Source organism: Caretta caretta, chromosome 10, assembly GCF_965140235.1.
Source record: "Caretta caretta isolate rCarCar2 chromosome 10, rCarCar1.hap1, whole genome shotgun sequence".
NCBI classification, from domain to species: domain Eukaryota; kingdom Metazoa; phylum Chordata; order Testudines; family Cheloniidae; genus Caretta; species Caretta caretta.
This window is the reverse complement of record NC_134215.1, coordinates 77,003,190-77,026,706: the sequence shown is the minus strand read 5'-3', so window position 1 is coordinate 77,026,706 and position 23,517 is coordinate 77,003,190. Positions and strand designations below refer to the sequence as shown.

General features: G+C 43.7%; 1 protein-coding gene across 2 annotated transcripts in view; it reads left to right on the top strand.

Annotated features, from left to right (window-relative positions):
- The window catches only part of ADAMTS17 (ADAM metallopeptidase with thrombospondin type 1 motif 17), a 251,727-nt gene that overhangs the window by 162,183 nt on the left and 66,027 nt on the right, over window positions 1–23,517 (top strand). The window contains exons 15-17 of one of the 2 annotated variants that reach the window (XM_048867619.2): window positions 3,792–3,912; window positions 7,319–7,393; window positions 13,584–13,664. In XM_048867619.2, coding sequence (XP_048723576.1) covers window positions 3,792–3,912; window positions 7,319–7,393; window positions 13,584–13,664 — 277 coding nt within the window. The remainder of the gene's footprint in view (window positions 1–3,791; window positions 3,913–7,318; window positions 7,394–13,583; window positions 13,665–23,517) is intronic. The other variant, XM_048867620.2, reaches the window with a different exon arrangement.

Here is a 23,517-nt window from a genome sequence, read left to right as displayed (position 1 = left end):
AAAGTGATGCTTTATAATACTGGTTAATAACAGTACCACAGCCACATCTCTGGTTTTCAACAACCAATTTGGGCAGAAGCCAGAACCACTGGGCAAAATCTAGAGTCCATCACCTCAAGGAAGGCCTGTACTGTGCTGATGTCAGCGTGCACAATGAAATCCCCAAGGGCAAGAATCCTGAGGGCTTCAAGAGCAGGGCTGGTACTGGAGAAGTCAGCTATGAGGTCTTCCAGATGAGCTGGTGGTATTTACACCAGCATTACCATCCATTTTTGTCCTCCCCCGGAAATACAAAGACACTCTTCTCCTGCGGGGCCATCTTGTGCATTGCATACAGAGTAAAAACATGCCACAGTTACTTCCTTTCCTTTTTATTCTCTCTGTTTGGTGGGATCATAGAGTATCCCTCCAGAATGAAATGAACCAGCAGTATGGTCTAACCATTCGACCCTAGAGTGCTCTATAGATTCTGTCAAAACTTGCGATACATGCTGCCCCATGAAGTGACTTACTTTATCAACTTTGCACTTTATGATGTGTTGGACACACCCACTCCCACCCTCTGTGCTGTCAGACCCGTGGGGCATACAAATCAAGAGGTGTCAGTGAAGTCACAGCAAAATGAGGTGGTCAGTGTGTGGGGAAATGGTTTGTCTGTTGCCCAAGAAACACTATTTGCCCTCTGTGCTATCAGACCCATGGGGCATAGACATCAAGAGGTGTCAGTGAAGTCACAGCAAAATGAGGTGGTCAGTGTGTGGGGAAATGGTTTGCCAGTTGCCCAAGAAACACCATTTGCTTCCAGAAGAGCCTCTCCTCACCCTTTTTGTCAGTGGCCATGATGAAGCTGTTGTTGCACCTTTGTTTTGCGGGAGATCTTGAGTGTGTCTCTAATGGATGTTGTCATTAACATGTGCGTCACATATGCCTTATACTGCAAGGTAACACCTAACCATGTGTGTCCCGTGTTTTCTGACTTGCAGGGCAACTCGTGCCATAAAAATGTGCCCATTAGACTAGAGGTGGATTGGGTCCATCTGATAGTTTGTTGACTGTATCCAGAGGTGGGATTTTCCTAAGCGATCAGCATTGACCTAACTCTGCTCCCATTTAAGTTATTGATTAAACTCACAGAAATCGAGGTACATCCCTACTCCAAACATGTCTCTGACATCGTGAGAGTCTGGCTACTCTAAGATTTCATCCTTTCCTTGATATAGCAGTACTTGTACGTGATATTGTAATTCACATCGTAAACCCTCATCAGAAAGGTTCTGGGGCTGGGTGTAATTGATCATTCTGAAAAACAAAGTACCTCATCAGCTCGCCACTAAAAAAATTTCTCATGTTCTGCATGTAGAAAAGAGTGAGGGGGGATTTGATAGCAGCCTTCAACTACCTGGAGGGGAGTTCCAAAGAGGATGGAGCTAGGCTGTTCTCAGTGGTGGCAGATGACAGAAAAAGGAGTAATGGTCTCAAGTTGCAGTGGGGGAGGTCTAGGTTGGATATTAGGAAACACTATTTCACTAGGAGGGTGGTGAAGCACTGGAATGGGTTACCTAGGGTGGTGATGGAATCTCCATCCTTAGAGGTTTTTAAGGTCAGGCTTGACAAAGCCCTGGCTGGGATGATTTAGTTGGTGTTGGTCCTGCTTTGAGCAGGGGGTTGGACTAGATGACCTCCTGAGGTCTCTTCCAACCCTAATCTTCTATGATTCTTCTATGTAATTTGGTCAGCTGAGCTAGAATCAGCATGTCTTTATGAATATCATTATGTACTTACTATATGAGATACATTGACATATCAAGGCGCATTAGATATTTATTTCACTATCCTACATGGCCTGACTCATACTTATGGGGCATTAATTAGGTAGCATCCCTGTGTGAAAATTTGCCTTAAAAACATGAAAAGCACAGAGCCGTTCCCTCTTTATCTTTACTTGGCTGTCCTACATCGCCCTCATGGTTTAAGGTTTATGAAGAACCCCAGTGTAGATCCAGAGATCTGGTCCTTTGCATTCCTGTGTTGTTGATCCTCCTCTCTCTACTTACCTCCTCTACAATCCTGTGGGCTGGTCTCATAACACTTGCAATAAAGTTGGTTGAAGTGTTTGCCACATTTATCCATCCAGTTGTGTGTGGTTGTTCAAATGCAGCTGGAAATATATGGCTGCCTGCTGTCCTGCCAAGTTACAAGGAAAGCTGTGTATCAGTCAAGTGCTATCTATCGTTATCAGGTCCACACAAGCAACAGCTTCTCACAGCTCCCACTGTCCAGGAGCAGCAAATAGCATCCACTGGGAGCTGCAGAGGGCCATGCCTGCAGATTGTCAACGATATGAAACATCTCGCGGCCTGCCAGTGGATTACCCTGATGGGCCATATGCCAAAGGTTGCCGATCCCTGGCTTAGATTATGCCCAGGATTACCAGGCTTCAGAAATTCTCTCCTGCCCCCATTCCTTCTCAGTCAGCAACAAGCATCAGCAGTGTCTTTACTGCCTTGGAGAAAGAAGTTCATATCTCCCTTACGTGCAGTATCTGTCACTCCGTTCCAAACCAGACTTGCAAGGTGCCAGAACTCCAGTTTAAAAAGCACCTCATGGAGAAAGCAATGAGGTTCCAGTTGGACTCAGGCTGGGGAGACCCCGTACCCACCCCGTAGCTCAGCCAGAGTAGTTGAAGAGCATGCCTCCTCTCATGAGGTGTGAAGCTGAAAAGTCAGGGGTCCTTAGTCAGGGTTCCACCATGAGAGCAAGGATTAGGGAGAGCACAAAATGTCCCAGTGTTTGCTTATGGGGTGAAACGGTAAAGATTTTTAGTGGTAACTGCTTTAGGCATGTATGTAAAATCGTGACTATCACTACAATCCAAATGCCTTTTCAACTGAAGCATTGGGTTAAATTCTTAAATATTTTTAGGATCATTTAGGTGCAAAAAAAAGTCAAAACTGAATACAGTGGGAGCATTGGCAAAATGTCACATCTGTGCATGCATACAGCAGTTTGCACTTACAGATCAGTGAACCTAAATTCTTGATACATTTATTGTGACCCTAAATTCTTGATAACATAAATGTGGGTTTCTGGTGTTCAGTTAATGGGATCTGCTGAAAATGTGGACTTGAGCACTAGCATCCTGAGCCATTCAGTTCAAATAGTGAAAATGTAATAGATGCTGAATGTTAGTGTCATCAGCGAGGTCCTGATACAATGCCCTGATACTTCCGTGAGCAATAGATCAGGACCTCAGGCATAATCTCGGAGGAACTTGTGGTGAAGGCATGAAACTGGAACTCCGATACCTGGATTCTGTTCCTAGCTCTGCCTTAAGCTTCCAGTGTGAATCTGGGCAAGTCACTGAACTTCTCAGTGCCTCTCTTCCCATTTCCAAAATGGGACTCATGGTATATATTGGTTTCACAAGGGTATTATGAAGGTTAATTAATATTTGTAAAGTTATTTGAGATCCTCAAATGGAAGATGCTATAAAATACAGAGTATCCTTGTAATCTGTTAATATTTAAACATGTTAGTGCAAATACACCAATGTGCCTTGGATAGCTAGGGTTTTATGATGTTGCTTACAACAGGGAAGCTTTTTATAAGGTGGTTTGTGCATTTGCTATTGAACAAGAGTGTTTTGCTGACTAACCAAGCCAATGCCGTACTGACTGAATGATCTCCTGACTCTCAACGTTCTTTTCCTGTTCAGCTTTTCAGTCAGCCCGGTTTAGCGACACTTTAGCCTTGTAAATGAAATAACGAGCGCCTCTGGTTGTTGTCATTAGAAAATCGGCTGCGATGGGATCATTGGCTCAGCTGCCAAAGAGGATCGCTGTGGGATCTGCAACGGAGATGGCAAAACCTGTAAAGTGGTGAAAGGAGACTTCAACCACACCAAGGGGATGGGTAAGTAGCATTCAGCAAAAGCGCTCTGCCTTCATCTTAACTGCTTAACATCTAGGAGTTAGAGAGCTAGTGACAACTCTTTAAAAGTAGGTGAGTTGCACAGTGTGGTGCCTGATCAAATAGCCATTGTACATTTAAAAAGAAAATTGAAATGACTATTTTTAGAGGTTGATACACAGGGAGTGTTATGGCTGTCCGTGAGATTCGGCTCTTGCAGACACTGATATAAGTTGGGGGTGAGAGTAGCTCCAGTGTTTACAGTGGAATTACTCTAATTTACACGAGTATTTCTGACCCCATTTGTTGCCCAGAAGTAATCTGCTAAAATGTTTGAGACGGAATCAGTGACTAGCTGTACAAGAATAAGATGGTCAAATCTTTAGTTATTCACGACACCTAATCTTATCGCACAGTTTTTTCAGAATAATTGTTTAACCTATAAGAGTTCCTACAAGGGTCCAATTCTGTGAGGTGATGAGTCCCTCTTGAGAAGGGGAATTGAAGATGCTCAGGGCTTCAAAGGGTCAGGCCTGTTGGCACTGTGTAATACCTTTTGCCATTCAGTTTCGTTAACCATGTTCCAGTTTTATTAAAGAACTGGTTCAGCGGTGGAATTCCATCTGCAGCCTCTTCCTGTTTGCTAAGATTGGCCATTGCCTCCTTAACTGAACTCAAAGAAGTCACACTGTCCAGTTCATGTTGAACATTATAGGTAATTTTGATGTAAAATGAGAGAGAAAAAAATCAAGATAATCATAATGTCTCCTCCTGTGGGAGACAGCTGATTTTGGCATTTAGACTGAAAGCTCCTGGGTACATCCTGGATGATTCATGTAATGGTCAGGATATCTCCACTTCAGCTAAACCAGGGGACCCTATTCTCTGAGTATTTATACTGACTTCATGCCAGCAACGTAGAAGCATTGAAATAAGACTGTTTTCAGTCAAGCTCAAGCTATCCCCTCTGGTTTTGCACACCCGTTGTGTGTGAATTAGCCCGTGTTCCTTAGTCACTGTTCCACACTTATGAGAGACCTGTTGCCATTCATCCTGGTCAAGCAACATGCGAGGGAAATTAGACTTAGGACCCAGAGGCCACTCCAGGAGGGAGGAAGTATTTAGGAAAAATGACTGATATTTAAATGAATATTGCCATCTCCACATGTAGGGAAGCAAAAACAAAGCACATTCGACAGGTGCTGTTTTGGGACCCAGCTGAGCAAAGCAGTTAAAGATGTCCGTGGAGCACATGCTTGAGTTCCATTGCATTCATTATTAAAGTTAAGTGTGTGCTCAACTGCTTTGGTGAATCAGGGCTTCAAAGCTGGTGCTCTGACTCTCTTTTCTAATTTCTACTACCTCCTTCCCATACTTTTATCTGTGAAGCCAGCTACCACCTCTGAGGTGCAGGTGGAATTAGCAAACTTCATTAATACTTTCTGGAGTTCATTTGTGCACTTCCATTGTCAGGCCAATCTGTAGCATAATTTCCAGGCTGCAGTTTTTACTGCTCTGACTGTTGTGTATCATTTGGAGTCCAGCTGTTGGTAGTGAGAAGTTTGCATTTTGGCTGTGCAAGACTAAGGAAAAGATTTGCCTTGGTTAACTTTGTTGGCATGCACCTGTGCTTTGAGAGTTGGACTCTGAGAGCATGTCACAAAATATTGCACACAACTTTTGCAATTAAAAAGGAACAGCATTGGTATAATTTTGCCATACCTCTTATGTCTGTGTTGGAAGTGTACGTTGCATCACCAAATCTATAGCTCATGCCGGTGGTGAAACCACTGCTCCATCTTCTACAACAGTTCCCGATCTGAAGATCAACAAATGTATGCCTAGTTTACAGTTTCACTGCTTCTCTGTCTCCTGCAGGAAATGGGAATTACACCCTGGTCATTTTAGATGGGAAAACCATTCTCCATTTCTGTAGTAGCAGTGCTAGCTGGAAATAAGTATCTCTTAGGTTTCCCTTCAGAAACATCTATCTTTGTTATTTATGGATCAAAATCACTATGAAACCTCCATGCAACAAAAAGACTTGACCCAGATAGATGATAAACTTCTGGGTTCCTGCCAGAATTTGAAAGTGGTATACATCTGTTTTCAATTAGGTAGGCTGCTCTCAATACATGCAGTGACTTTTCCCCGTGGCAGATCTGTAGGAACTGAACGTTCTCTGCTGATTGTCAACCAGATGCGTACAGCAGGGATTCCCCCATCTCTAGAGACGCTAGGTAATCAACATAGGATGACAGGGCAGATGCGACAGTACCCAGAGGAGATGTTGATCATTAATATTATAAAGTACAAACCTTTATTGCACCCTCATTCTTTACTGAATATCTGGAACATGAGAGAGAGAGAGAGAGACGCATCAATCCTATCTAAAATGTTACTTCACCATTGAAAATACTTCATTTGCCCATCTTACATCGTTGTACAAATAAGGATTTTTTCCAGCAATTATACTATGTCCTGACACATACATTAGCTACTTTTTTTCCCGAAAAATAGTAGATTAAAACACTATGTGAAAAATAACCCAAAATATTGAGATCTGTGTTGGGCAAAGGCATATCTTCCAGGTTGGAAATCGTATTTGTTTCTATTTTAAACTATTTCTTACCTGTGTCACTGATAACAGCTCAGACTGTTAAAATTCAAAGAATGTTCAAAATTGTAAAAGTTTTGCTGTTTATTCTCTCTGCTTTTACATTTCTCTCAGCATAGACAGTGAAATTAGACATGTTGGTTTCACTTATGGTTCCAGACCCCGATTCTGCTTAAATGTTAAGCCCTGTGAGTTAATCTGTGGTGTTCAATGGGGCTTCTCATATGCATAAGTGTTTTGCAGGATCAGGACCTTAGTCAATTTCACATTCTGTGTCTCATGCACTGGCACAAAGCTGCAGTGTTCAGGTTGCAAACACCACAAGGAAACGTGTATTTGTTTCGGAAAAGTCTGTGGATTTTCTTTAAAAATCAGCATTTTAATAATGTTTAAATTCCAAGATTTTACAAAGCCTAAATTTTGGGCCAAATGTGACTAAGCAGCATGAATCACGATAGCAGAATCAGGGCCTGGATATTGAAATCATTACCGAAGAGAGTGGCAGATCCCTCATTGACTTGCTTTGATTTGGGTCAAGCCCAAAGCCCCTGTGGTAAGTGTGTTGATTTATGATTTCAGAAGAGAATAGCTGTGAAATGTCAAGACGTTGATTGTTAAGAAGTATCAGTTTGAGAATTGCAGCTACAACGTTTGGGCCAGATCCTGCAGCTGCTGTGCACGTGGGACTCCGCTGACTGCAGGATCGGTCCCTGTATGTCCTGTGATTGCAAACCATGCTGTTGAGCTCTCTTAACTGGACTAAACCCATGCCAACTCCTTTCTGTTTCTCAGTAACCAATAGTCATTGTAAGAAGGTTTCCACGTGTGTGATGGCAAAAGCAAAGGCTGTTCCCAAGTGTTTCTCGTGTAAGATGCCTAAATGCTGTGTGTGGTGTCATTGGGTAGCTGTTGTTTGGTGTTGGTTTTCTGTCCTCCTCCTCCTGGTTGGATTGGGTGAGGAGACTGCATTGTATAAAAAGCCATGGATACACTTTAAAGCCTTCTACATTCAGCATAACTAGCCTGAATTGGAAAGACAGCACGTGGGTCCTTTGCCTTTTAGAGGAGCTGCCTAGCCACCAGAATACCATGTTTGTCAGCCCGCTATCAAGTTCTGCCCCTGTTTCTTCTCTTCCACCCCATCTCTATAGTGCCACAGAGTTTTCAGAGGTTCTGCACACTGGATACTTGTCTCCGCACTAGGCCTGTTGGTTCCCCTGTTTCCTGGGAACTAAATTTACCCCCCCCCCGACATCCCAAATGGTGTTCCGAGTCATGTTCTGCACTTACGCCAGATCCTCAGTAATGTATACTGGAAGCCAATGGAGCTATGCTGATTTACACCAGCTAGGGGTCTGGCCCTTCTCTTCCTCCTTGTAAGATTCCTATCCAGATTCCAGTGCCATACAGGTCATACTTAGAGACCTGCCACATGAGTCATTTTTTCACATGTGCATCTGTATTGCTCTTCCCTGGCCAGATGAAGATGCCCTCTGTCTTGTGACCCAAAAGAGAAGCTGCGGTTGTTTGGCTTATGTTTTAAGTCAGTACTCCAGATGGCAGTAAATAATTAAATGAACTAGGCCAATTGCTCTTACAATAACTTTTCTTCATGAGCAGTTTCTGTTTTTAATATGGTGACGAAATCAAACATTTTACGCAGGATTTTAACCTTGACAGTAGTGCATTTAAAATAAAGAAAATTGAGAGATGGTGCTTTAAGCCTGGGCAGATTCTTCTCTCAGCATGTGCAAGAAAATCCTGTTAATAGGATATACAGTCAGGTGATGAGAGGCAGACAGAAACACACAGCAGTGGGTGACTTACCAGGTTTCAACCAGCTGTCCTTTATAGGAAGCATTACCACCAAATTGACACTCGGTAGCAATATCAAGAGGCTTTGAAATCTGTCCATGGCTTCACGATGAAATGATTTGCCTCCAGGCTAGCTACCCCATGGCTGGAAGTAAACAGTGGTGGGTGGGTACTGTGTGAGTAGGTACCTACAATTGGTAATCGCCAGGATTCTCATGCGCGCAAGAAGATAAACTAGTCATTAGTCTTTTATTTTCTGATCAGCAACAAGAATTATATTCTGTACAAAATCTAGTTAGAGGGACAGTAGATTACTGAGAGGATCAGTAATGAGGGTGTGGAGGTTGCCACCTGTAGGCTGTCAGTTGGAATTCAGCCCTGACCGATAGTGAGGGCAAGTCATTAGCATCTTCTGACTGCTCAAAAAATGAGCTCTTAAGTCTCAGTCTAGTGTCTAATGGATATGTTTCCACAGCACTGCCGCAATAGGTACTGACTGGCACTCTTATCAACGGGAACAAGGACTGAAAGAGCTATGGAGACTGCCCTGGCCACCCCAGGACAGTGGAGATGTCTATGCTGTACATGTTCAGCAGATTAAAAAAGGGGTGCAGTCTTTACAGCTCTCAACTTGGGACCTTGCAGCAGGACAGCGTCTAAAACTCAGGATAGTGCAGGGGCTTGGGTTTTGTTCTACCCATGCTGTGATACACCCCCATTAGGAAGATACAAAGGTACATTGCTTAGAGATTAGCACTTGCAGCCATGGGGTAACATCTGCTCTACCCGAGAGTTTGTCTTCCAGTAACATCCAAACCAGTTTTGTAGTAATTCAGTTCCACGTTGAAATTCGTGCTAACCTCTCTCTCCTCTCTGGGACTAATAACACTGCCTAACAGTGGGTTCTCCTGTTTGAGCCTGCTTTCCTCTTGCAAATCTCTCCAGTGTTTAAGTGAAGAAACAGTAGCCACCATACATGTATTAATCTGCTTGATGACACAGCTACCTCTTTGTTCTGGCGTCTCTCCTAATACAAGTTCACCATATATCTTGTATCTAGGACTCACTTCAATCACGGCCTTATGTTGCTGGGACACTGATGTAACACAGATTATCCAGAAAGACTGTTGCATGCCAAAATAGCTGTTCCCAAGGTGGAGCACAGTACGTACAGCTCTAGAAATGCCCAAATAATGAAATTCTCCGGTTTATACTTTCCAACCTTCATCTTAAAAGTCTGACTTTTGGATGAAATAACTAGAACCACTGCCTGATTGTTGCCAGATCTCATCAGTCTTTATGCAGCTGCTCACCTAAACAGAATTTTAACTCAACCTTGCAGACCCCAGCATTGCAAAGAGTTACCTACCCCCAGGTTACCTAACAGATCTTTGACAGTCTTTTGACTCTGGACCAACATTGAGCTTTCTGTTGTGCTTAATAGCTAATGCTTGATAATCTTTCTGGAAATCTGCAGTTTACAATTTGTGATCAAAAACATGCCTCCAAAACCATGGGGATGTTTTTAAGGGGCAATATTCTCCAATATTGGGATTATAGTCTCTTGAGCAGCAACATGTCACTAGCTCTAAAACCCAGCTGGGAGCAATCTGCATTTATATTTGTGGTGAGTTTGCATGTATGGTGTATTTAGTGCATTTGCAGTAGGATTTTGACCACTGATTTACCCAGTATTGCTGGCTAAGAGCTCCAGACACTTTTGATGGGACATGCCCAAGGAACCTACTCTGTCCCCCGACAGAACATTTCAAAACTACACAAGCATATACTGGCGTAGAGCACTACTTGGTTCCCTAAAGAAAACAAAATGTTAATAGTTGGTTCTGTGTCACCCGATCTCAGAAAGCTAGTACAGTAAATTGTTTTGTTTTTTTCTTATTCAGGAGCTGTGAATACAGCCCATGGTGCCATCAGTCAGGATTAGAAATTACATGAGGAGAAAAATCTGGTCTCAGACCAAACTAAATAGTCTTCAGAACTAATACCCTGTTAATAGCTTAAACTCAGCTATTTACCATTTCAAAGGTAATGTACAAGGCAGCGTTTCCACATAGTATTTTCTCGCACCGCAGGGGTGAAATGAGAGCCTATTTGTGGCACTAGGAGAACCTCAAGAGTAACGCCATGCCTCTTGCACCGCAACAACGGCGGGACACGGGCGAGGATACCGCTGCCTTAGGGGTCTGCTCTGAAGCCCCGTGAAATCAATGAGAGCCTTTCCATTAATTTCACTGGGTTTTTTTTTTTGGATCTGGTCATTGCTGAAGGTAGTTCTGAGCCTTTGATTTCAAAAATCATCATCATAATCATCTACAGTAAATACATCAACAAATACGTGATACTTGGGCATGTTCCAAAGTGGCTTCCTAACATGGTGTCCAGGTGTGTTTCCAGGGTACATTTGCAGTGACATGCTGTCATTAATCACTCTGCTGTGGGCTCGTGTCGGATAGTAATAGTTGGTTGGGTTTGAATGCGGATGCATGGGGTGCCACAAGGGATGTTTGGCATTTTAGAACGTGCTGCTCTTCATGTAATTTATTCCAGCCAACAAAAAAACAACTCCCAGCAGGATCCAGCCTAATGTCCGACATCTGTTTTCTTTGATTTTTATAGATTTCACAATTGCCATAAAAGCCAAACCCTGAAGTAGTGACTATTACTGATGGAGCATGCGTTGTAATTAGCAGAATGGGGAATTCATCAGCCTAACATGAGTGGAGGTTCTTTGTTCAGAATCCTATTTTCCCTTTATTTTGATTCTCCCTGCAAAGGATGACTGGCTGACTTTCGGAAGTAACCGGAGCAGGGGAGAAGAAAACAAGAGATATGATGCTCTTGGGTGGGGAAATAAGGAAAAGGACCCGAGCTGAGGGGAGTGAGGAGAGGTGGTAAAATGACAATACAAATTAGTGTAATGTACCAGAACAATAGGGGCTACCTTAAAAAGATGAGACACTAAGGAGGGAGATGGTTGTCATTGGCCAGATCATATCCTAACCTACCACCAACACCCCAGTGAGAATGTTTTGTACAGGTGATCTAAAAGGGGTTGGGAGTGGGAAGGAATCCATGTGCCCCATTAATCTGGTGGCTATGCAGCTGCTTCATTGACACTACTGTGGTTGGTTAAGCCAATGGGCTGAGGCCCCTGTGCAAACCCATAAGTGAAAGGCTTGCAGGCAAGGGTTAGGTGTGTGGGATCTATATAGTGATGGTTTCACTAGCCACATCCAGGCCACATCCCCAGGGTACTGCCTCCACAGTCCATGCAGCCACAGAGAGAGGCCCTTTGTTCTGTAGTGTGTCGCTCTCTCTCACTTGCTCAGTCCAGAACAAAGCAGAACCATGGGAGTTCAGCTGCATTTAACAAAAAAACCAAAGTACTGCCGAATTCTAAAGGAATAGACCCAAACACTACTCTTACACTACTGATTCTCCAGCATTGTCCTATTTTTATAGGGGCAGGTCTGGAATAGGGCCCTCTCACTTAGTACATATAACAGAAAAGGGAAGGTAAAGCATACAGAATAAGCTATTTAGTGTTTTAAAAGAAGGTGGGAAGGGGGAAGAGCCAAAGAAGGAGCCAAGTTACACACTGAAAAATAAACCATCTTGCTAATTAAAAAGAATCAAATCCTAGTCACGATGGTTTCCAAGGTAGTCTCATTGCTTCATATTTGACACTGGTATTAGTAGCTTGCAAGATGACAGGTTTCAGAGTTGTAGCTGTGTTAATCTGTATCAGCAAAAAGAATGAGAAGTCCTTGTGGCACCTTAGAGACTAACAAATTTATTTGCGCATAAGCTTTCATGGGCTAAAACCCACTTCATCAGATGCATGGAGTGGAAAATACAGTAGGAAGATAGACATGAGAACATGAAAAGATAATTGATTTGTCTCATTAGAGTTGGTAAGGCAACCTGCATCTTTTCATGTTCTCTGTGTGTATATATATATATCTTCCTATTGTATTTTCCGCTCCATGCATCTGATGAAGTGGGTTTTAGCCCACAAAAGCTTATGCTCAAATAAATTTGTTAGCCTCTAAGGTGCCACAAGTACTCCTTGTTCTTTTTGATATTAGTAGATAGTTTGCTTTTTGCCTATCACTTAGACTGAAGATAGGGCTGAGCCTCGAAGTTTGGAGCAGAACCAACACATGAATGACTCCAAAGGTCAAGAGGTCCGCTGTCTTGAGGTTTTGGTTTTTGCCCATCTCTAAATTGAACCACAACATTTTTGAGGGGGTTTTAAAAGCAATAAATAAGCCACATGTAACTTACATGTATCATTTTTTATGTTTTTACAATAATGTTTATGTTCTCTGATAAACAAACAATTAACCCTTATGGAGCTGAGTTGTAATTTTAGAAGGATAAAAACCAGTTGTGTTCTATAGAAATTTCATAGGATTCTATAGAAATTTCTCTACAGACCTAGAGAGTCAGATGCCCAGATGATTTAAATTGGCATAGTTCAGGGATCCGGCCCATAGAAAGTAATGATGAATGAGATCAGTCTTAGAGTTTTGTGTTTTTTTTTAAAACTATCCTGTAGAATTAAATCCTGATTGTAGAATTCTGCAGCTTGGTTTAAAAGTTCTAAAGGAAGGAGATTGTCGTCGATTAAATTATATAGGACTGTTTCATAAGGACAGACATGCAAGTGAAAGCAAATAGATTTATACCAGTTTTCATCATTGACTCCTGCAATGTTTTAGTTTTAGCAGTCTCCCAGATAGCTCATTCTTTTCCTTAAAAATATGAATGATCATGCAGGTTATATCCCAAAGAAAGCTTTTTCAGAACAGCTGACACCAATGTTTTCATTTCAAAGCACTGACACGTCTCTTCCCATGATGTGCATTGTAACTACTGGCAAGCGCACCTTTGCTTCAGCTTCCAGTAGGATCTTAACGTATTCCGGTAGATGCCGCACATGAACAAAAATGATGCAAGGGAACAGATTTAATAGACCCAGCCACAAGCCAGAACAGTTGCAATTAAGGAATACATACGCATTTCCCCCTCTCCTCAAGCTGTAATGATTAGCCCTGGCTTGAAACTTGGCTGCCAAAACAGTTCCTACCTTTCGAGTGTTTCCCAACCATTACAAAAGCTGGAGCGGAGTTGATTTTTTGGGGGATGATACTAAATTACAGAATGCCTCTGGCTGGCTGTGGAATACTCTCATCCATGTGACCTTTTGTTGCCCTAGGTTATATTGAAGCAGCTGTGATCCCTGCGGGTGCTCGACGGATCCGAGTGGTGGAGGATAAACCTGCCCACAGTTTTCTGGGTAAAAAAGAAAAATGCTTTGATTCTAAACTCAGTGTACGCTTCTGTTAAGCTAGCTTTCGTCTAAATGATCAATAGGAGTAGGTAGGCCACAGGGTTCATCATTTGCAGGAATTGCCTGCTAACGTTTCTTTCTTATTGTGATGTCTCACCATTTCTGTGGTGGTATGCTCAGCGTGTTAATATCGGACAGCAATAGGGGGGTGTTCATCCTGAAGGAATCCCAGAGCATTTTTACGTGCGTAGACGAGTCCCTGACATGCACTTTTCTCTGGGGTGGAACAGAGGATCTGTCTAATAACAGGCAACAACAATTTAGGGGGAGGAGTAAGGAAGAATGGGGCGTTCAGATGAAACAGCAGCCATTTAGGTAGGAAGAGCGTAGCACCCAGTTCAACCTAGTAGTGAGGAAGGACAATGCAGCTGACTCCCCCAACACACTTACCATGCTGCCAGGGCCACTCCCTGCAGTACGAGGTTGTCATTTTGCTTTACATCCAAGACCCAGCCCTGCTTAGCTTGTACATCCAAGACCCATCCAAGACCCACAGGCCGAGATGGGCTGGCTGCAGCCATCGATCCAGTACTAATATTATTTATTCTAAATTTCTGTGAGGCAGCCAACTGAAATAATGGGCTTAGTCCTCCCCTCATTTACACTCCTGCAGTCCCACTGAAGTCAGTGGCATTGCACCTGTGGAAGGGAAAGGAAGATCTGGCCCTGTGAGAGCCCAGAATATTTGCAGGGTCAGCAAATTCATTATAAAATTATTAACCTCTACAGTTAGGGCTGTACAGTTTCCTTGTAAATTATAGCTAACTGTAGAGGTTGATACACTATAGTTACGTCTACTACGGTACATATATGGCCCCCATCCTCATAGTATCATCCTCGTATCACAAACGTTAATGCATTTATCCTCAGAACACCCCGTGAGGTAAGGAAGTGTTGCAATCCCCATTGCACAGATGGAGAACTGAGGAACAGAAAGACTAAGTGGCTTGCCCAAGGCCTCCCAAGAAGTCTGTGGCAGAGTAGGGGATTGAATCTCCCTGGCTGGCACTCTAATCACTGGACCTTCCTTCCTCTCATCAAACATATAGATAGATTCATGGCCACGTGGAAACACTGTTGCAAGCAGGGTAACAAGCTGAGCTGAGCTTTTCACTGTTTCACACTGTGCCACAATTTCATGTCACGTTAAGGCAGGAGAAGAGAACAATCAAAGCCGTCTCTTACATTTGTTGAACCTTTGTGGTTTAAAATTCCGAGCAGGTTCGCCTCAGGATCTTTGTTGCTATCGATAAGCATGTATGCCCCCTGAATCCTTTATTTTCTGTCTATTTACCCGTCAGTTTATCTGGCTCCCCTCAGCACAATAACTGAGTGCTTCCATTAGGGCCCGGTCCTGTAGCCTTTCCTCACCAGAGTATTCCCATTTGGGATAAACTGGGATTAATGGTTGTTTGGGTCTTACTCCGACCACTCAGTGTGTTACCACCTTACTTAGATATTGTACCCCTTTCGCATCCACATGTTCTGTCTCTTCCAGTGTGAGCTCTTCGGTGCAGGGACTGTGCCCTCTCTGATTTTGGGTGCTACTGGAACAAATAATAGAGAATGGTAGTAACTCCACATAGGCGAATGACCATTTTACGCCCTCTTTTTTACAGAAGGAGGAACTGAGGCACACAGAGGTGATGTGACTCTTGCCACGGCCACAAAGTGAGTCGGTGGCAGAGCTGCAAATAGAACCCAGGTCTCCTGACTCCCATGTGCTCCTTCATCATAACCCTTTTTCTTAGATGCCAATTAGTTGCAAATATTAGGATACAAGATGCTGCAGAAAGCTTTCGCAGGCTGATTGTGTCTTAGGATTTTTGTACTAGTTCTGATATTTTCCTGGGATGGCACCAGAATTGGCAAGGAACACTCAGCAAGAGTGCTTCTCCTGGGCTGTCACCCCATCTGCCCTATCTATCTTCTTGAATACATACCACGTGATGAATAAAGCTAAAATGCAATTAAGAAAAAACCAGCCCCTGTCATTTAACTCTGAGGTGGGCTGTGCCTTGTATTATAAAACCGGCATTTGTGCCACCATTCCTTTGTAGGAAGCATGTGTCACTGTTGCTATTATTTCTGCTCATGCTGCAGCCAGTTTTCTGGAAGAAGATTATGCCTACACATAAGATGTTTGACATATCGAACCATTGGTGGAGCAATAAGGGCCAGTGTTTCCTCGAGCTTTGCAAACACTGGGCTTTTGGAAGCCAGTCTTGTTTGATTGTTTCCATGGGATTCATAAAGAATGTTTATCAGGGGGTTTTAGTTTTATCCACTGGAGTTCTAGTACTGAGAAGCTTGCACTGAATATTTAGGGCTAAAGTCGGTCCTCAGTTACAATGCTGTAACCCTGCTTACTTGCACAGATGTAACCTCAACAAGTGTACACCAATAGGTTTGCCGACGACTGAGAGCAAATTTTGCCCCTGCATGCATCTGCCTTATCTAAAGATAAGAAATACAGTTCAGCTAAAATGAGACTGGTTCCTTCCCACAGATCTTCCTCCAAAACTTGAACCAATCCAGTTTTGAGATTCATAAAGGTCCAAGCAACTTTTCCCGACATATTTTCCATTTTTGCACATCTCTGGCCTCCTGCACCTGGGAGCAGGAATGCTGAGACACCTCGAGACAGGGATCTTCCCACAATACTTGCAGTCCAGTTTTGCAGAGTTGGTTTAAATGTCTGTGCCTTTACATAAAGGGACGAGAGAGTTTTCCCCCAGCTGCAGTGCACGATGATGCTCTTGCTACACTGAAGTTTCCCAATATTGTTTCAGCTCTGTAGTTCATGTTCAGTAACCAGGAGGATCTTACAGTGTCTTCAAAGCTGTCTGTCTCCAATGTCCGTGATCAGACAGGAAGAGATAGGCAGTGCCTTGTTAATCTAAACCCAAGGGTAGCAACAGCAAGTCTCCAACAAGATAATAATTTGGGAATCAAATTCCATGCACTGTAGCTTTAATAAGGCACAGCGGCTCTGCACTCATTCTAACACAGGGTCTAACTTTGGAAAGATTCCCTGTGTTAGTTTCACTCATAAAGCGTAGTCCAATCAGGACTCATTTCCATTCAGGGCTGGGTGCAGCACTGTGGAGCCCTGCTTAATTTGGAATCATTATTCCATTTGCTGGGAGCAGTTCCGGAATAATTTCCCTCCACCTACATTCAACCCACGCTGGCTGGCTGGCTCGGCTGGCTTTCTTGCTAAAGAACCACCTTGAACAGGAAACGCCTCGGCAGCTTGCATCCATGAGCTCGGAAGTGAGTTGGAGGAACTGCAAGTGGAAATAAAGATCTGACTGGATGCCAGGTTTAGGATTAGGTTGATTAGTCAGTTCCTGTTTTCCAGCCTGAAAGGAAAAGAGAAGTTAAGGGCTTTTTGGTTTTGTTTAATCCTCTACTGTATGATGTTAAGCCTCAAAACCTACACATGAGACCAGGCAAATGCCTGCTACCTCCTGAGTGAAACCCATCCCAGTGGTAGTCTGACCTAGCTACTTACAGTTAACCATTCCTGTAGTCACAATCCCTCTCCCCCAGAGATCACAATGTTAGAGAGACAAGACATGAGATTCAGGTCAGGTGAAGAGACTTGGTTTGGTGATTGGTGAGACATTTCTGGTGCAATGAGAAGATGCTGGAGGTTTTTGATGCTTGTGAATAATTGACTTGATATTGAGAGGCTGCATGATCCCATGGATAGTGCACTGAACTAGGAGTCAGGAGACAATGGGTTAGATTCACTGTCCTTGTTCTGGACCCTTTGAGCTGTAGTCTGGCCACAACTGCAAGTTGAGAATTCCCCTAAACGAAGGAAATTGTAAGACGCTGCTGGACTAGAACCTGGGACCATGGGGGTTCTGAGCCACTGACCATCCGCATCGCCACTGGATGCTTAGGCTTGGTTTCCCCTTGAGGACCCCATGAATCTGGGTTCTGCAGGAAGTCCTGTCCAGCAGGATCTGAATGGTGGCCCCTTCCAGCTCACTGATTGGCTGTTGCTAGTTTTTAAACCAGGAAGCCATCATGGAGAGCTGTCTGAGCAACCACACAGACTGCCTGCCTGCTTCCGCTCCAGACCCTGCTTGCTGTAGATCGTAAACTCCAGCTTCTGAGCCTGGTTTGTTCTCGACTTTGCTATTTGCTTGCTGTCTGTAACCTGGCACCTGACCAGACTTCCTGATATCCTGATTCTGCTATTCACCTCCCGCCTTCAACTTGGTGCCTGACCCCCAAATTCCTGCTATCCTGACCTGCCTCGACACTGACCCCACTACTCAGTTTCTGACTGCAACTTAGCAACTGACCAGTGCCCACGGCCTGGCCCTGACAGGAATTTACATTTGGTGTAAAGCTGGCAGAGCTGACTCCATAAACCATCTGCCACCCCCACCTTGGTGAAGGGTCAGGGTCAGAGGTGGAGTTATGTTACTGTTATTCACAGCAGGCATATCATCCTGGGAGTACCACAGCCAACTGCCATAAATTAGAGTAACCTTTAGTCTGCTCTAGTTTACACTGAGGACAGGGCTGACTGAGGATCAGGAAACCATAATCTGTTTCCTGATTGAGCTCTCCTGTCCACACTATCAAGCAGATCTTGGCAGAGAAGAGAATCTACCCCCTCAGTTCTGTTCACAGCTCTGACATGCTCAGTGACCCTGTACACAAATTCTTCACCTCTCTATGACTCAGTGTTCCTGTCTGCAAAATGGAAATAAGGATACTTCCCCCTCCTTTGCAAAATGTTTTGAGAATCCCTGCTTGCAAAACACTCCGTGCGGTAAGAGCTACATGTTTTTTGCTGTTCCTTAAAACTCGTTTTGCTTGGATGCTAGCAAGCGGGGATCAAAGCCTGCCAACCGTAAGACTCCCTCAAGTAAGACATGGCCATTCCCTAGTTGGAAGACCCCAGAGATTAAGCATGGAGTGCTGGTGTTTCAGCAAGGGGCGATCTTCCCTCTGAATCAGAACTGATCCCTAGTCTTCGGGAGCTCAGCATGCTGCCTTTCTGCTCATTAAAGCTCTCATGGACCTTTTCACAAGAGTAGGCATGCTTGTCTCTGTATCTCAGTAAGTAGCCATCTTACAATAGAGATCACTCCATTCCACCCATGACTTTAGTTGGATACAATATTATCCCTGAGCTGGTCCTGTTCAGGGCTGCTCAGAGCCATTGCTTAAGCCAGTTTCAGTCTGCAGCAGCACTGGATGCTTTCTGGTGGTGGGTAAAGTGGTCCCTCAGCAGCATTCTGGGGCTTCATAAAGTTTTCTGGGGTTTGCAGAAGGCACTTTGTAAATCGGTGAGCAAGAATGTCATGGGGTTAGACAAACAAGCCACGGAGAGTCTTGTTGAGCTGTGCTGCTTGCAACACATAAATACCAAGAGCTAAGTGTGCCCTTTCGATCTATGCATGGAAGGAACCAGTCTTGTGAGAGTCTTGTACTCCAGTCGGGGAGTTGGGGGTGGGCCTCAGTAACTACAACCCCTCCACTTACCTTGGATCCTTTGGGGCTGAGCAGTGGACAGTCCATGGTGGTAGTGAGTACATGGGGTGGCAGGCATGGTCAGGGGAGATATACATTTTTCCTCTTCCCCACAGAGCTCAGACCAGAAATGTAATACAGCCTAAGGTTGCGCCTTTCATGGCCCCTCTTCTAGGACAGGGATCCTCTTGTGGTGGGGGTGGGGCGTTGTGGCCAGCTGGAAAAGCTATTATAACACACTCCACTGTAGAGCATGCCAGGGACCCAGAGAAAGTGTTGAGGCACCAGCCCTCTTCCTGGATCTCTTTCAACCGTCTCCAGATTCTCTGGATCCATGAGGCCAGACCTATTGCCAGTTCCAGCAGGGGAGTAAACTCTGCACCCTGTCAGAACACTTTGGTAAGAATCCCCATGAAGGAGAACCTCACAAAAATTTCCTCCTGCTCAGCCCCTCCTGTGCGAGGGGGCAATCTGGCCTCTAGTTTCTTGAAGCACACCTCTTAGTAATAGCCGTATTTTGGACATCAAATGTTGCCTGACTACTGAGCAGCCACAGACAAGAGCAGGTCTATAGGCAATGGTCTCATGTCATTACGAACATGACTCATGTTAGATTAATGCCCGCACTCCCAAATATCAAGTCAGCCATGTCTTGCCATTGACGGGGAGGTTCATGTCCTGACCTTCTAAGCATATTAAAGAACAACATGGAATGTAACGAAGGCTTCCAGAGCATGCTAGTTGGTGGGGCCTGATCCAAAACCCAAGCAAGCAAGTGGGAGCCTTTCCATTGATACAACTGTGTTTTGGGTCACACCCCTGCTCATTTAGTTAATTAGAAGCAAGAGTCATAATTTTGACAGAAAGTTAATAAACTGGGTCTCAATCACTAATGGTTAAGAAAACGTTATTAAAGAACAGTCTGGCCAGGAGACACAGTTAACCTTGAAATTAGAAAACGATCCAGTGGGCGAAAAACACCCACAGACTACTCTGCTCAATAATACCCAGTATCTGGATGGGCAAAACAGTTTGGATACATGGCACTTGAATCTCCACAGAGATTGTGGCCTGGAATTTTCTTCCCATAAAATCAGGCTTTGCCAGCTTGCTCCTCTACTTCTCGGTACGCTTGCTTTCATCCCCAAATCCTTGGAATAACATTCCCTCCCCAGTAATCTGGAAGTCTCAAAAATTAATTTGAAAAGCTGCAGTTGTTCAACATCCCCACGGATGGAGTCGTCTTTCAGTAGCTGGAGAGTTGAAGTAGCATTTGTACATACAGTAGCCTTTTCTGGAAGGAAATAGATGAAATTCCAAATACCTTTGCCTCTAAATAGTAGTTTTAAATGGCTGACTTCCTGCTCTCTTGCTTTTACAACTGGGTTATTTTATGGAGAAGTTTTCTTTATGGTGCTGTCCTGATGTACACAACCCTTCCATTAATTTCAGTGGGATATGAAAGGGAAACAGGTTTGGACCCCTCGGGTATGTCTACATTGCACACTGAACCTTGGGTCTTTTATCCCTGTGTAGAGATACTTTCTGAGACTCGGTCCAGGCCCTGTTATTCTGCAGTGTGGACATAGTTAAAGCTGCAGACCTGAGTCAGAAGGTCTGCATGGTGCAGCCATTAGCATGGCTCTGAGATCCAGGTCTACGATGCAACGTGGATGCTCAAGCATGGGCTTGGAAACACAGACTCCACAAGGCCGGGTCCCACAGACCCAGACTTAGTGTGCAGCATAGGTATAACCTCAGAGCTGTGGGGTATTTGTTGACTGATGGAGGCCTTGTTGATTTGCGGTTAACCCGTAAAAGGGCCTGATGCTAATCCCATCAATGTAAAGGGAAGGACTTTGATGGGCCTTTAGATCAGGCCCCAAATTAATAAACTGAGACCCTGTATCCAGCCTTGGTGTATTGTGCCCAGACATGAGAGTATATACATCAGTCTGGACACAATACTGGAGCTTAGTGAGAGATTTCACCTAGTAAACCTACAGGGCTTTAGGCTCTGGCTAAAACAGCACTTCTCTGTCCATCCAAATGGATGCTTGTGCTCACAAGGCATATAGGCACATCCAGGCAGGTGGAAATTTAGCCCTGACAGGACTGTCAAAGGTCTAGCCCTGCACAGCATTTGCACACATGCACACCTCACAGAGATTTTCAAAAGGGGTTTTGGTGTACCAGACTATTTTATCACCTGCTATGTCTGCACCTTTACAGCCTGACCTGCTTCCATCAAGACCAAGAGTTGCCAAGGCATCACTTGCCTTAGCTCCCTATGTTGCAGGCCTGAGAGCAGACAGGACATCCGGCTTGATGCTGAACATAAGCTTGATGTAGATGGAATGGCTGAAAGCCACTTCTCTGTTTCCCTGATGCTGGCTCTGCCAGGACCAAAATGGCCTCTGAAGTAATTTAGAGCAGCCTAAGGGCAACTCTAAATTGTGCTAGCTGGAATGGTCCCATAAGGGTTCCGTGCCTGGCTGAGGATTGGGCAGAACACCATACACGCCATCTCCCCCTGCCCCCGACACACTTTGACCCCTCCCTTATGATTCAGCTCTAAGAATTGGGTTAAAGAATCCATCCAACATCTTCATTATGGAAGCCCCAAATAAACTAAAAATATATATATATATATTCTTTGCCGCTTGCAAATCTCATAACCAATGCAGCGTGTTTTGTTACCCTTTTGCCCAAGGGAGTTTTAGGAAATTATTTTTCAAAAGTTAATTCTTTTGGAAAAACTTTAAAAATTACTAGGGGAAAATTGGGTTTCTGCACTTAGGAGGAAAGGTGAGAGTTGAGTGAAAGATGAGTGCTCTGAAAATGGTTGGAGTTCTGAATACATTTCACTGTTTACTGATTTCAGCAGGAATTTCTTGGGACCCGACTGCTAAACTGCCAGACTTCAATCAGTTGCAAGATGGGCAGACTAGATAATAATGTACAAGTCTGGTCTCATAAACCAGGAGTCTGTTTAAAGCCAGCAGTGTTTTGATTCTTTTTCACTCTACAGCTGCCAATTTCCATAGCTTTGAAAGTGTGACACAGCAAGTCTGCAAGCTTCAAGGAGAGAAAGGAAAGCATGAGATTAGTTTATGGCTGGTTTGCAAACCTCAGACAATCAAAGGGGATCAAATAGCTATTCCGTTCTATCCAGGTCTTATACTGTGCTTGCTGCTTTGGTATCCGAGTGTCTAGATTTATCTAATCTACCGGCATCAATAAGCTTTCAAAGGTTATGAAACGAGTGCTTAGACTTGAGTGTAATCTTTACAAAGATGTAGTTGCTTTGGGTGGAGGAAACATTAATTTCCAAAATCCCAAATGACAGAAGATTGCTTTCTAGAACAGTTTCGTTACTAGTGCTATTTTAAAATTTACATATATATATATTTTAAAGGTAAAGCAATGTTACAGTTTGTTTATATACACATACCTATATAAATAAATGTAATGATGCTGTACATCTAAAATGTAGCTTTATTACTAATAACATATTAGATTATTATTGAAATAATTATATGCATCTGATTGACTGTTCACTAACTATCCTCTCTGTTTACTGTTTGCACTTCACTCAGCTTGAACAAGAAAAATGAGCTCGTAAGTTCCATTCTTTTCCTAGTCTGAATCTAGTCACTTTAGCATTCTTGTGCCCTAGCACAATGCTCCAATGCTCCAATACTCCAAGGTTATGTTTAAAGCCAAGTGAAAGCTCGTTTCATTGAAAGTTAATAGAAAATTTCCTAGTAATCCCAGTTGGTTTTACAGAAGAGAAATGTTGGACATAAACTTTTGTGACAATATCCCTTTAATATGTATGTTCTCCTGATATGCATTAAGTAGGAGATAAATTGTATGTTGCTCATGTTGGTGAGAACTCATTCTCTCACTATGGATTGCAGTGGGATGACTGGAGGTAGGAGTCCCCTAATGTAAGTTAGAGTTGGGCCATCTAGCCTGGTACTTGTAGTATCTTTACAAGGACACCATGTAATCATTCTTCCTTCCGTTTCATTTGTAAACTGATGCTGCACAGAACTGCTCCCCACTCCCGCCCCTCGCCCCCCTTTAATTTCCTGGCAGTGGAGTGACAGAGAAAATGTCTCGATGTTTAGAATCCAGAGGACTTTGATTCATTAGAAATCAGATCCGAAAAATTTTAAGGTAGCAAAACTTCAGCATTTCCAGCTTATGTGACATTGATGTTACGTGATAGCAATTGTAATGTGATTCGAGATGCCTTCCTACACTGTAATACTGAATGTTCACAGTTTGG